We start from the raw sequence: 14,723 nt of genomic DNA, 5'->3' as shown, positions 1-14,723 counted from the left end.
ACACCCTCTAGATTCAGCATTCAACTTTATTTCCTCTTTTGTTGTATCCATTTACACAACCACAGCTTGCTGGAAACCCGGTCTGAAGAAACCATGCTGTCTGAACACGCCTCATGCTCAGTGTGAATTCCCTCCACTAGCCTGGTGGTCTGGTTCATCTACATGGTCATTGCTATAATCTCCTGGACATGGCGACATCCTTTTTTTTTTTTTTTTTCAGGATTTCTCTGTGCTCTGGGAGAGTGTAGTAACCTGTAAGGTCTTAAACTTGTACAAATATGTATGGCGCTGAGCACCTCACATGCAGTGCCTTCCATGATTACTGGCGCCCATGGAAGTGATTATTAACACAATGTACCTGAAACATGTTTCCCGTTTAAATTGTCCAGTATTTTTGAGTTGATTGGAGCGTGCAGGAACTTTCACACTGTAATCCATGACTTCCTGATGAACTGGGGAACAAATATGAGGTGACACAGAGGCCCAGTTCCCTTAGTCATCCATCAACATGGGAAAGATCAGACACGCAAACCAAACAAGGGAGAAGTGTGTTGACCTTCCTAAGTCTGGGAATGGTTATAAACATAACTAGCCTGAAAATGGCCAATAAAAGTGGACACCAACTGGAACTGTTACAAACTTGCCTGGAAGAGGACGCAAGTTTATTCTGCCCACACGTACAGTGAGGAGGAGGGTAAGAGAGGCAAAAAAAAAAATCCCCAAGGATGACTGTTGCTGAATTACAAGAAAAAGTAAAATCTTGGGGTTTCCAAGTCTCCAAAACCACCATCAGACTCCACCTCTAGACCAACAGGTTATTTGGACGCTATGTCAGGGGGGACCAAAAAAAAAAAAAAAAGGCTGTGTGTGTCAGTTAACCACAAACTTAAGCATCTGAAGTTTGCGAAACACTCCTACAACTGTGTCTGGAACTGTATTCTCTGGTCTGAGGGAACAAACATGGAGCTTTTTTGGCAATAAACACTCAAGGTGGGTTTGGTGTAAAAAGACGGATAGCTATAATGAAAAGAACCCGATCCCAACTGTAAAACATGGTGGAAGTTCTGTGATGTTCTGGGGCTGTTTTTCTTCCAAAGACCCTGGAAACCTGGTTAGGGTCCATGGCATCACGGACTCCATGAAATACCAGGACACTTTAAATCAAAATCTGGCTGCTTCTGCCAGGAAATTAAAACTGGGTCGTCAGTGGATCTTCCAGCAGGACAGTGATCTGAAGCATATGTCCAAATCAACACAGAAATGGTTCAGTGAGCACAGAATCAAGCTTCTGCCCTGCCCATCTCAGTCCCCTGACCTGAACCCCAGTGAAAACCTGTGGGGTGAGCTGAAGAGGAGAGCGCGCAAGAGAGGGTTGAGGACCCTGGATGATCTGGAGAGATTGTGTAAAGAGGAACGGTCTCGGATGCCCTGCTCTGGATCTCCAACCTTATAAAATGTTATAGGAGAGACTCAGGGCTGTTTTACTGGCAAAGAGAGATTAATGCAAAGTATTAATGTGGGGGGGCGAGAAGAGTGACGCATTTTTGTAGAAAATAATGTTCTTGATTGGGGATTTGTTTTCTCTGAATATATTTGTCAATTAAAAGTTGGATTTTTCTCCTCCCCCCCAGTGTGAGATCAAGTGACTTGACCAAAAGGTGGATTTTTTCTCAACTTTCCAAGGGGTGCCAATAATCATGGCGGGTGCTGTCTGTTCTGCCTTCCAGAAAAAACTTATTACACGCTCACCTGCACACAATGCTGTGATTATCGTGGTCAGGAGTAACCACAAATGTGGCAGATCACAGAATCCAGGGACACATGTCCGCCCGGGGGCATTTTGAGTTATTCACAGATTCAGAAAGTACAGTTTCTAAGCTTTCCAATGATGCCTTCCATGTGGAGATCTGACAATATTTGAAGAATGTGTGGCCTTTTGAAAGTGTATACCTCTTAAAACAGAAAAGGGAGAAAATCGCCCTCAAAGTTTTCCATCTCAGCTACTCTGGGTGCAGGGCGGGCACATAATGCTGCTCATCTGCATGACATTAATGAAAGCCCTACCCCCTACGAGCTAGATACTACTTTCATGTAAACAAAGATCACCACGTCAATTTTCCTTCCATGCAAAGTATGCCCAACACAATTACGAAGTACAAATAAGTCCTAAAGTATACTTTAACGTTTTGTGGTTGAAAAATTACTCACACCGTAAGAAAGAAAGATAGCACGATGATGACACAACTAATACAACGCTAGTTTCATGTAAAGCCTCGGTCACAACCGGCCGTACAGTACGCGCTCCTACGGCCGGTCTACATGCAAAAAACGCAAGAAACACACGGAGGGCGAGCATGAAATGTCCGAGAGCGCGCGTGTGATGTGCTGATTTTCGAGCCGCAGACCGGCCGCAGAGGTTCTTTGTCATGTCAAACAAACTCTACGGGCGCTTACGTTTTTTTCAGGTTGCAAGACAAACTTACGGCCAACGCACGTCTTTCTCCACGAAAAAAAAAACAAAAACCACGCAGCGATTTGGGAAACGCCAAAAATCGCACGGCCAAAAAAATCGTACGTCCGGTTGTGACCTCGGCTTAACCAAACCACAACACTCTCCGTTACATGCAAAAATAACCACACAGCCTTAGATTAATAAACTTACCCCATCAGAAAGAGAAACGGCGCCTTGCACACACCGATGCCTCCGATGGAATGTAATCCTAGAACGGTCCGTGTATCATCCGATCATTCAAGTATTCCATTCAATCTGGAAAACGAGGTTGCAGGGGTTTTTTTTGCTAGAAATGGTGATCTCCGATGTAAATACCGTGTCTGTCTGCTTCGCGGTGTTTCAGCTCCTCTGCACTCTGTTTAGCTTGCTCATTCCATAGTGAAATCACACGCCTGTATGCAGCTAAGTAGCCACGAGCTCAGCTCGTATCATACAGCTGATTCACGAAAAAAAAAAAAGACTTAAATCATGTGAATGGCCCATACGGTAATTTCCCCACACCCCCCAGCAGGCTACAGTCCTGACAAAAACGAGACAATTTGCAACAAAAAATGTCTGCTTTTCCAACAAAACAATCTATTATCTGAAATACTGATTGCATTCAAGATCTCAACTTGCACATAATGGAAAAAAACAAAAATCACAAATTTCAAAAAAAAAAAAAATGCTTCCGATTATCTCGGATTCGTTTCGGCCGACATGTGTCCCTGGATTCGATGAGGGGTCACAAATCAGTTCTGCTCTGGTTAAATCTAAACGCTATTTTTCCTGACAAGAAAGCATCAAAGAGCAACAGCTCAGCCAGAAAGTGGTAGACCATGCAAACTCACCGAGTGAGGCTGGCAAGTGATAAAGCGTTTAAAAATCGCCTGTTACATCACTCACAACAGAGCTCCAAACTGCCTTTGAAAGCAACATTAGCACAGGAACCATCTACGAGGAGCTTCATGAAATGGGTTTTCCTGGCCGAGCAGCCACACGCAAGCCTAAGATCGCCATGCGCAATGCCAAGTGTCGGCTCGAGTGGCGTAAAGCACGCCGCCACTGGACTCTGGAGCAGTGGAAATATGTTCTCTGGAGTGATGAATCACACTTCACTATCTAGCAGTCTGACAGACGAATCTGGGTTTGGTGGACGCCAGGGAATGCTACCTACCAGGCTGCACAGAGGAAAGTGTAGCATTTCGTGAAGGAGGGATTATGCTCTCGGGCTGTTTGCAGGGTTTGGGCCCCTTAGTTCCAGAGGAATCAGGACACTTCATCCGGTAGTTGAGACATTTCATCCAAAACCTTTCACATACACTATTTTATATGTGGTGACAATATGTGCAACAAGATCGAGGGGGGAACTAACTAAAAACGGGAAACAGGTCGGAAACCCAGAGAATCTCCATGGAAGAATAAAGCTCGGTAATGCACACTGACAGTGTGATACTTCGCAGTGAACGTGTGATTTCTCAGTCTTTATATAGGCACACTGATTACTCTTGATCATGTGCAGGTGAGCCTCGTTAACAGCACGCGTGCAAGAGTTTGGCGCGTGCACCTGAAGGACTCTCGGGCATGCTCCGGACTGACACCCACATAATAGCTTGGGCATCAAAAAAGGATATCTGGCAAACGCGAGTGTAGATTTTCTATGCAATTTGGTCTAATAAAAACGATCCCTCCCCACAAGCGGCCCTGGCCGAACGCGCCCGAAGTCGACACTCCCATCATTTCCGGTTTTGTTTTGCAACCGCGGCCCCCAACACACACGAGGAAGGAGTGTTTGTCAAATATTTCTTGGATTTTCCATGAATATGATGTAGGAACCCATCGTTTTGACCACACTCGCCGAGAAAGGGAGTCTGGAGCGATCTTTACTCACCATTAGATTTCACAACGGGCATTTGGCGAGTGGTGGGTGGTTATGTCTTTACACGATAGGATATACCACAGCCACCGCACCTGGCAGGCATTAAGGCCTGCTCCTTCTGTGTGGTGGCTAGCATAGAAGTCGTCGCTCCTCTCAGACGTCTTCAACTGAAAGCAGAGCTGCACGACGAAGACCTGTAGACTTCACAGGGTTTTCAAGTGGGCACCCCACCTCACCGGTGTTTCGCCAACAAGCCCACGACACCTCAGTGGGGCTTGACAGCAGAACCAGCGTCCTGGAACTGCTCCCTCCCTTCTTAATTCAGGAACCTGCCGTGCAACTCTGTCCCCCCTCTTCTCTGCCAGCCTGGCTTAGCCACCGGTCACTTCTCTTTAGCCACAGCCACCTGGATGCCTGTTCCGCCTGCTTTGAGATGCTGTTCACCAAGTTCTTACGGGTTGCACCCCTAACCCCAAGCCGTCCTAGTGCTCTCCAAAGGGACTGCCCTGGGAACCCCCTGCAACCCATCTCCACTGGTAGGTTCCAGGTTCTCCACCCCCTCTGCTGACTCTCTACAACTACATGCCGCAAAAATGCGTTTTGCTTCGGTCAAAATCCGTTGAGAATTCCTCCTTTTTTCAAACACACACGGGAAATATAAAATAATTGATAGTGCGTATGAAAAAGGCTTTGAACGAAAAACGTCTTAACTATTCAACGAAAAGGCACTGGACGAAATAACCTATATCTGTTCCAGTCGAGGCTTCTTTCTATGGTAAGGGGTTACTACTTTGTAACATGCTACTCAAAATTTAAAACTGCAAGGAGAGCTTTAACTATTAAATTATAACGCATATTTAAAAGTACCCTGATATAGACAAGCCACTCAGAGCAGAGAACTCTCCTACTGTGCAGATCACCACACTGAAAACCGTGAAAATCTGGACGCTAATTTTTGAGCCAAAAGATTTACAAAAATAGCCAGTCATGATTTCTCATCAGGAAATAATAATATAGGAACTCTTCTTAATAGAGAAAGAAAATAATTTCAAATATCATGCAGAAAAGAAAAAAAAAAAAATTTATGCATAAATTAGCTCCAACCATTTTGACAAAATTTCATGTTGATTTTACCCAGGAAAAAAAAAAAAAAACTACTGGAGCCAGAGTAGTGATAACACACTAAAGTGGACCTCGTAAGGTTGTTATTTAACCTGAGAAATAGAAATATAAAAAAAAAAAGCTTTACTCTGTTCATAAAATATTTATGAATTGAAACTACAGCAGTCACTGGTGCATAACGCGTGTAACACGGTCGTAATTTTGTCGAACAGATTACGACTTTCACCGACCTTGCCGCCATTACATGCATCCCAGATGTCTCACTCGGTGACTTCACATCACGTGTGTGTCTGGAGATCCCCATGACCAAGTTAGCTCAGTCTCAACACTTCCGAGTAGGAATTAGCGGGCACCTGTTTCACGCGCAACAGTTGGACGGAGGGTTACGAATGGACATTTAAATCCAAAGAAAAGAAACTTATCAGAATTTGCCAAAACAACTCTGTAGCAGTCAGATTTGCATCTATTTAACACACATACGCCTGGCTTTTATTTAATTTTAAAAATAGCCTTTTAAACAAACACTATCTGAATGATCGTAACTTAGATGGACGGAGGATGTTACACACATGACGCAAATTTTGATCGGCGCTCACGTGGATTTGGGAAGAGTTACAATGAAAATATTTTTCAGTGTTTAACTTCGAGTTTGAGCCTTTCCTTCAGGACATGAGTAAAATTTTAATTAAAAGGTTATTAGAGAGTGACAATGGATTGGAATACCCGCACCAATCGTGTCACAAAACGGGTCTCCAAAACAGCATGTTTGACAGACTTTTTTTTTTTTTTTTAAAATCAAACACAATCGTGCTCTGAGAGCACAGTATCCCCCGCTGGCAACTCTGCCATAACTCTGGTAAAATGCAACTGAATTGAACGAAATTGCAATATGCGTATTATCAACATAGGCTACGTTCACACTGCAGGCTGAAGTGACTCAAAGCCGATCTTTTCGCCCATATGTGACCTGTATCCGATCTTTTATTGACAATATGAACGACACAGATCCGATTTTTTCAAATCCGACCCAAGCCGTTTGGATATGTGGTCCTAATTCCGATCCCTATCCGCGCTTTTCATATGCGACTTCAGTCTGAACCGCCAGGTCGCATTCATCTGACTTACACGTCATCAACAAGCCACAAACATCACTATTCTGCGCTGAAGTAGGCGGCGGGTCTCTCAAAAAAAGTTACAACAACATGGCGCATGACCACAGGTGCAGATAGAGGGTGGGACTCGTCCCACCCAGATTTAAATTCACCTCGTTCGGTCCCCCCCCACTTATAGGGAGGAAAAAATGTCTATGCTGTCTTTCTTTGCATAAGGCAAACCTCACGGAAAAATCAAAAGACTAATTACCATTCGGTTTATTGAGGTGCACAGCAGTGTATACATAGTTGCAACAACTCACATAAAACAAAACAAAGACTGATATTCGGTTGGTTGAGCTGCGCAGACTGCACAGGTTGCGAGCTCGAGCTTGGTTGCTATGGTTACTAACAACAAGTTTGACAGGCATATCGGGGTTGGTTTGCTGGCAGCTTTGTCCCCCCCAGTTTTTTGTCCCTCCCAGTTCAAAAAACGTATCTGCGCCCCTGCGCATGACATCAATGCGAGGGACGCTTCGGGCTGTGAAGGTTCTGAATCTTCTCAATGGAAGGACGCAGAGGTTAGGGAGCTGATTTCCATTTGGGGGGATACAGCTATTCAAGCTAGATTGGATGGGTCATACCGCAACCGGGCGGTTTTACTTCCGTAAACACTGGCCATGCTCACTGCGTGTGACGTCGTCGTATCCTGCAATGCGCATGCGGAACACTTTTAGGTCGCTTTTCGTTCATACTGAGGATCACATACAAGTCGCATATATTTGATAATGTGAACGACCTCACAAAAAAATCGGAATTGAGCATTAAGCCTTGCAGTGTGAACGTAGCGATAATGCCTCATCAAGTTTCGTGAAATTCCTCCAAAAATTGAGAGAGGAGTTGATTCCAGAAAGTGAGTACCCTTCCTGGGATGAACATCGCCACGACATAACCCCCCTTCGGGCCTTTTGGTCAGTGGGGAGGAGAGGGAAAAAAAAAATTGAGGGAAGATGAGATGAAGTTGATTTCAGAAAGCAAGCACACCTTAATGAAATTACCAAAAGCGCAAGTTTGTTAATAATCAAGGGCATAACTCTGGTAAAATCTACCCAAACTAAAAGTTTCAATATGCATATCACGGTCATATAACAAAGCCTTTTGCCAAGTTCGGTGAAATTCATCCAAAAATTGTGAGAGGAGTTGATTTCAGAAGGAAAACACACTCATGAAATTGTTAAGGTATAATTTTGTTAATCAAGGGCTGGAACTCTGGTAAAACGTGACCCAATTGAACAAAGTTACAATATGTGTATTACCGACATATAACAAAGAATCCTTAGCCTGGCAAGCCAGACTAAATGTGAATATTTAGTCTGGTCTCGGTCGTAGACATTCCCGAAGGGTGTGGGTAGGAACGACCCGTTGTCTTTCAAACTGTCTCTGTGCGTATAGGCCAACGCTCTGACCAATCAGCGCAACAGTGACTGTGACAGTCAGAGCGACAGAAAGCAGTGGGGGAGTAGCCTGGCAAGCCAGACTAAATGTGACAGCAAAACGTCCTTCTTGAAAAGGAATGAGCGGAGAGCCTCTTCCTGCTCATGTTTCAACGAAAACTCCAAGTCTAATTCTTCTAAAACTGATTCCAAAGCGGAGTCAAACACGTGCTGTTCAATAGCCGTAGCCATCTTTCCTGCTGTGCTTTCTCCAGCGTCGTGCAGCTTTGTCGTCACTCCTGCAAAAGCCCGCCCAAAGAATCCAAACAAAAACCTTGCGTTGTGATTGGCGGGCACGATTTGATGCCCGGGGTGTGTTGTTGATATGGTCCAAGGCTAGACCCACTCGTAGGCAAAAATATTTTTGGCCGCTAGGCGGGTGGGTCTAGTTTACTAGGCTAAAGAATCCTGCCAAGTTTCGGGAAATTCGTCCAAAAATTGTGAGAGGAATTGATTTCAGAAGGCGAGCACCCCTCCCAGGACGGACAGACAGACAGAAATCGCCACGACATAATCCCCTTTTGGGCCTTTCGGCCAGCGGGTGTTACAACAGATCGTCAAGTGTCCTTTTTTTTTGGGGGGGGTGGGGGTGGGGGGGGGGGGGTGTGCCTGTTCATGTTTGTTAATTATTATGTACACAGGTGTGCGTGTTGAAATCAGTTCCAGATTGGGGGGATTGCTCTCCAGCTCCGTCCGTGATTGGCTGCTGTGCTGGGAGGGTCCTAGAAAAGAGGCCAAGATGGCAATGTGGACCAGCTGACATCTCATCCTCCTCTTCTCCCAACCAGCAGTACTGTGTTTCAGATTCTTGGTTATGATCTTTGCCTCTGTTAAGTTCGTAGGGTTGGACTGCTATTTTTGTTAATCCTGTTTTCTCCTCTTTTATTAGTTAGGGAGGCAAGTCTTGTCTTGTTTGTGTTAACTTAAGGAGTACTGCTTACGGCAGATTCTACCGTAACTGGATCCATTAACCACTTGCCCACAAAATAAGAAATTTTTCTTGTCCTTTTTTCAGTGAAGTAATATTTTCAAGATTGAAAATATGGTATTTGGTCTTCTAAAACAGCACAGCATTTAAAAATACACTGAGTACATCAATAAAAGATTTTTAAAGAATAAAGTTCTATTTCTTTGACATATCTGACAGACATAACTCCCATTTTAAAAATCCCTTTCATTCTCCCTGTTGCTATCGTCAGTGAATTTCTGTCAGATGACCTGACGATAGACTCGGCCGTTATGGATCTTTGGTAGTTATCGTGTGGAAGCAGGCTTTATCATTTTTGGGTGTCAACAGATAGAGTTGAAATAGATTAACAGCGAAAAAACTATATCGTTCACGAGAGAAGCCCACAGTTATTTTTAAAAAATGCTATCGTCAGTCTGTCGGTCAAATGCACCTGACGATAGCAAAATTCAAGCCCTCGCCACGCACATGTTGACTGACGCAAAGAGGAAATTCTACTGCGCGTGATTTTTGTGACAGCGGACGTTTACTTCCGGGCAAGACTTGGAGTTCTGACGGCTCGATTTCATCAAATAAATCAAGGTAAGATTTTCAGTCAGCTATCCTGACGATAGAAATTTTTGATGATAGAAACATTGAGAATATATTTGTGCATTCATATCTCAATTTTACTGGAGGAAAACTATCGTAAGTTGAGATAAATCAGAGCCGCTTGTGACCCTTTCAGCCGACAGGCCGTTTCAATGTGTTATTTCCCCGCGAAAGTGACACAGTCGTGTCTTTCGTCACTGTTCTGACAATTATTGTTGATATTTCAATTTTGAAAATAAATTCTCTTTTTTATTTCAATATTTTATTTGATTATTTGGTTCTAGTGATGAGGTATTTAATATTACTACTAAATTTGTCAGATTAATAATGTAAGAAACAGTTTTGTTGCTATTGTCATCTAGAGTGTCTGTCAGAATATGATGGTAGACGTTAGTTTTGGCCCTTTTCCGCTACCCTTTTTCAGCTCACTTCAGCCCGACACGGCTCGCATTTTGACTACCTCATAGCAGCACGACTCAGCTCGCTTCAGCCCTGCTTAGCACCCAAAACTCGCACAGTTTTGGAGTAGGGCTGAAGCGAGCCAAACCGAGCCGAGTGGGGCTAGGGGCGCGAGGAGACACTCCCCTGTGCACTGACTGGTGAGGAGGAGTGTCCTCACACGCCCCGCAAGCACGCTGGGATCTGTAAACACCGTAAACCCAGAAGAATAATAATTACGAATTACGAGAATTTCTGAAGCCTTATGCGCCTCGCCTCATCTATACGCTCTTGCCAGTATCTGTTGGCGTTGTCGGTGACAACAAGCCACAGCACCAAGACCAGCAACACTAACGACTCCATGTTTATTGTTTACTATCCGGGGCGTGAGACTACCGCTTAAAAGGTCACTGAGGTCACTGCTTGTGCCGCCGAACGACATTACGTGACGTCCACCCACTTCCAGCCAGCACGGTTCAGAGTGGATGTAGTCGAAATGCAACTCCAACAGCCCCACTCAGCTCGACTCAGCCCAACTCAGCATGGCACGGCTCAGCTCGACTCAGCCGCGTTGGTAGTGGAAAAGCGGCATTAGTCGGTCAGATTTTGATGATAGAAACCGATGTGTTTCTATTGTCATTTAGCATGTCTGTCATGTCAGGCTTTTATTAATTAGTTACCAGGACTACTGTCCTAAAATTTACTGTGAATGTCCAAGACCCCAAATGCTACTAGAAAAACTTAATAGAATGATCAAAATAATCAATTCAGCAATTTAAGGAGATGGGACTTAACTGGCCTCTGTTATGGTAGAATCTGCCTTACCTAAGTTAGGCTGACTTGTTCATTGTTTTGGCCTTGGTCCACCCTGAAGTCATTCTTTTGTTTAGCTCAAGTTCTCCAACAGTAAAAATAAATATTCATTCATAAATCAGAGTTCGTTGTGATATAATATGGGGAGGATGGGTGCTCTTCATGTTGTCTCTCCGGTCCCCTAGACCTGACAGCTGGAAATAAAAATTCAACAAGATACCTTACTCATTTTATCAATACGACGTAACAGACATACAATGACCCCAAAAATATATTTGGTTTTATTTCTATTTATTCCCACTCATGCTACACAGCCACGAGCGTGGCACATGGCATTTATAACCACTTATCATAGAAAGAGCCGTAGCTTTAATGCCAAGAGTTTAAGGAAGAGCCTTTCCCGTTCTAGCACGACACTGCCCCTGTGCACAAAGCGACGTCCATAAAAACACAGAGTTTAACGAGTTTGGTTTGGAGGAACTCCACTGACCTGCACAGAGCCCTGACGTCAACCTGAACGAACGCCACTGGAATTGCGAGCCAGGCGTTCTCTTTCACCATCAGCGTCTGATCTCACAAACGCTCTTTAGACTGAACGTGCACAAAGTCCCACAGACGCACTCCAATAAACTCCATGGTTTTAAAACAGGATGCGTTTATTAAAAATAAAAAATAAAAAGCTCATCTAGGTGTCATGGCGAGGCATCCAGACATGTTTAGCCAGATACTGGAGCTTTAAAACGCACCCTATTTTGAATACCGTATTTTCTGGACTATAAGCCGCTACTTTTTTCCTAGGTTTTGAACCATGCGGCTTATACAAAGGTGCGGCTATTCTGTGGATTTTTCTTCCACCGCTAGGGGCGCTCTAACCGGAAGTAGAATCAAAAATAAGATAGACGAAAAATCAATGCAAAGAAGAATTAGCAGATCTTTAGCAGATAGAACACGCACGACAAATTACTAACTGGTAATTATTTTCAAATCCAGCGAAGATGATTAAAGTGACTTGTGGTTTCAAACACAGGAGAAATGAAGGTAAATAAATACCGGTTATTTTCTCTTGGTTCTGTTCCGTTTTAATCAGCAAAGTTGCTGCCGTGTTAAAAGGCACTGTTCGGAAAGAATCTGTTCAGGTACATACATGTACATTTACAGTACAAAATCGTTCTGTACATGCGGTAAATATCTAATTTTTCAACATAGATATCTGCGGCTTATATATCTTTTTTTTAAATTTTTTTTAAAAATAGAGCGGATGCGGCTTATATACAGGTGCGCTCTATAGTCCAGAAAATACGGTAGTATTTGTTCAACACGTTTGTGTACGTGTTCTCCTTACCATCTGTGTCGGTGGGGTTGAAGCCACAGATGTCGCAGATGCAGCGCACCCACTTGTTCATCTCCTCCTCAGTGTCAGCCACCAGGTAGAAGACTCGGTCGATGGTCTTGATGTCGAAGATGAAGCTGTGCTCGAGCTCCTTCTTGTTGAAGCTGAGCCCAGCGTCCACCTGCTCGCACAGGTTCAGGTCAATCACTCGGATGGGCTTCTTCACGTGGTCATTTTTGTAGTACTCCAGCACGTCCGGGTCTCCCGTCAGTCGTCCACTGCGCAGAACGAACCACCGCTTCTTCCATGCCTAAGGTGTATGAGAGACACACACACACAAGAAAAATTACTTTCATTTTCACATTTTCTCACGATTGTAGTGGGACGTCATCCATGATCAGGGACTTTCTCGAAATATCCTACTAAGAACAAAACCACTATTCCGGGACAGCTCCGTTTACGTCATTAAAATAAGAGATCAATCATAGAGGAAATGGAGTCATGTGGACAGAGCGTTTATATGAAACTGGACAATAATAAATCCATCTACATCAAATTTAACTCCATTAGCCGATAAACAGCACTGGTATTGTTTAGCGACCAGACAAAGGAAGCTTCATGATCGAGACAGACTGAACTAAACAAGCAGCTGCTATTTAACAGTGAGCTCGAAAATTCTGCTCATTTAACACTCGCGTTAAAACTACAGCCAGTGTATTGTGAGACGATTCAGTTCCAGACAGGTCATTACATTTCAGGTCAGAGCAGGACGTTTCACCGCAGTCTCGCCGCTGTGAAAAACAGACACACAGCTGTGACGGAAGACAGACAGACACGGAGTGAACCCGGTGATGGAATGTGAAGGCTGGCAGAGGGTAAAAAGTCAGTGCGGTTCCTCTGATGAGGTCCGGTTAAACGCTAAGTGGTAGTTATGCACAGACCCAAAGCAGCTCACCCTGTTCTGGCTCTTCTGAAGATGATGACTGGAAACACTGCTCTTCTTCCCACTTATTCTCTGCTTCAACTCACCACACACACACACACACACACACACACACACACACACCTCACCAAACCGAGAGCTACTTCCTCAGAGTTACAAAAGCAGAGACCGAAACCTCAAAAGCTGACAGGTCAAACATCCAGGAATTCAAAGAGAAGAGGATTGTTTAATGTAGAGGCAACCCTGTTTCACTACCACAATAGAAAACAAAAAGACCGTCATCTATACGTATCCCCCGCCCGATATACCAACTTTCAAGATATTATTTGTCACATTTTTCAAGTTCTGCTGCAGGAAACCAACCCTACACCTCTTTACACAGACCTCAGCAGCCCATAGCATAAGCCCACCAGACCTTTGATCCAGGTCAGCTAAAAATTAAAATCTCATTTCTTCGCATCAAAAGGCACATATACTGTACATTACGCCGTGTTCACACTTATACCGGTACGATAGTGGTATAACTGTATCGGTACAAAGTATACCGGTACAGTTTAGTGCATCTGTCCACACTAGCGAGAAATGTTTGCGGTTTTCTTTCACGGAAGTTGAAATGCGCGTGCGCGAAATGTTTCCGTGGTTACCGAGTAACTTCCTTCCGAGAATATGGCGGATGAAACAAAGTGTGTGCGCTTTTTGTCGTCAATGTACAGTCTGTATTTCTGGTGGCCATTTATTCAGTCGAATCGTATAAAACGCACGAGGCAGTTGAGAAAGAAAAAGAAAACGAATCTCCCTTTCTCCCCCCTCACTTTCTCCCTCTTTCCTTCCCCTCACTTTCTCCCTCTTCCCTTCCCCTCACTTTCTCCCTCTTCCCTTCCCTTCCCCTCACTTTCTCCCTCTTCCCTTCTCTTCCCCTCACTTTCTCCCTCTTCCCTTCTCTTCCCCTCACTTTCTCCCTCTTCTCTTCCCCTCACTTTCTCCCTCTTTCCTTCCCCTCACTTTCTCCCTCTTCCCTTCTCTTCCCCTCACTTTCTCCCTCTTCCCTTCTCTTCCCCTCCCTTTCTCCCTCTTCCCTTCCCTTTCCCCCTCCTCCCTTCCCCTCCCTTTCTCCCTCCCCCCCTCCCTTTCTCCCTCCTCCCTTACCCTCCCTTCCCTTTCTCCCTCCCTTCCCTTTCTCCCTCCCCCTCCCTTACCCTCCCTTCCCTTTCTCCCTCCCCCTTCTCCCTCCCCCTCCCTTCCCTTCCTTTCTCCCCCTCCCTTTCTCCCCCTCCCTTTCTCCCCCTCCCTTTCTCCCTCTCCCTCCCTTTCTCCCTCCTCCCTTCCTCCCTCCTCCCTTCCCTTTCTCCCTCCTCCCTTCCCCTCCCTTTCTCCCCCTCCCTTTCTCCCTCCTCCCTTCCCCTCACTTTCTCCCTCTTCCCTTCTCTTCCCTCACTTTCTCCCTCTTCCCTTCTCTTCCCTCACTTTCTCCCTCTTCCCTTCTCTTCCCTCACTTTCTCCCTCCTCCCTTCTCTTCCCCTCACTTTCTCCCTCTTTCCTTCTCTTCCCCTCACTTTCTCCCTCTT

General features: G+C 44.8%; 1 protein-coding gene across 3 annotated transcripts in view; it reads right to left on the bottom strand.

The window, feature by feature from the left end:
* The window catches only part of gab1 (GRB2-associated binding protein 1), a 214,543-nt gene that overhangs the window by 51,798 nt on the left and 148,022 nt on the right, over positions 1-14,723 (bottom strand). For all 3 annotated transcript variants that reach the window (XM_060926527.1, XM_060926526.1, XM_060926525.1), the window contains exon 3: positions 12,228-12,525. In XM_060926527.1, the coding sequence (XP_060782510.1) occupies positions 12,228-12,525 (298 nt within the window). The remainder of the gene's footprint in view (positions 1-12,227; positions 12,526-14,723) is intronic.

The sequence above is a fragment of the Neoarius graeffei genome, chromosome 7 (assembly GCF_027579695.1).
Source record: "Neoarius graeffei isolate fNeoGra1 chromosome 7, fNeoGra1.pri, whole genome shotgun sequence".
Classification (NCBI taxonomy): domain Eukaryota; kingdom Metazoa; phylum Chordata; class Actinopteri; order Siluriformes; family Ariidae; genus Neoarius; species Neoarius graeffei.
This window is presented reverse-complemented; position numbering and strand designations above follow the sequence as displayed.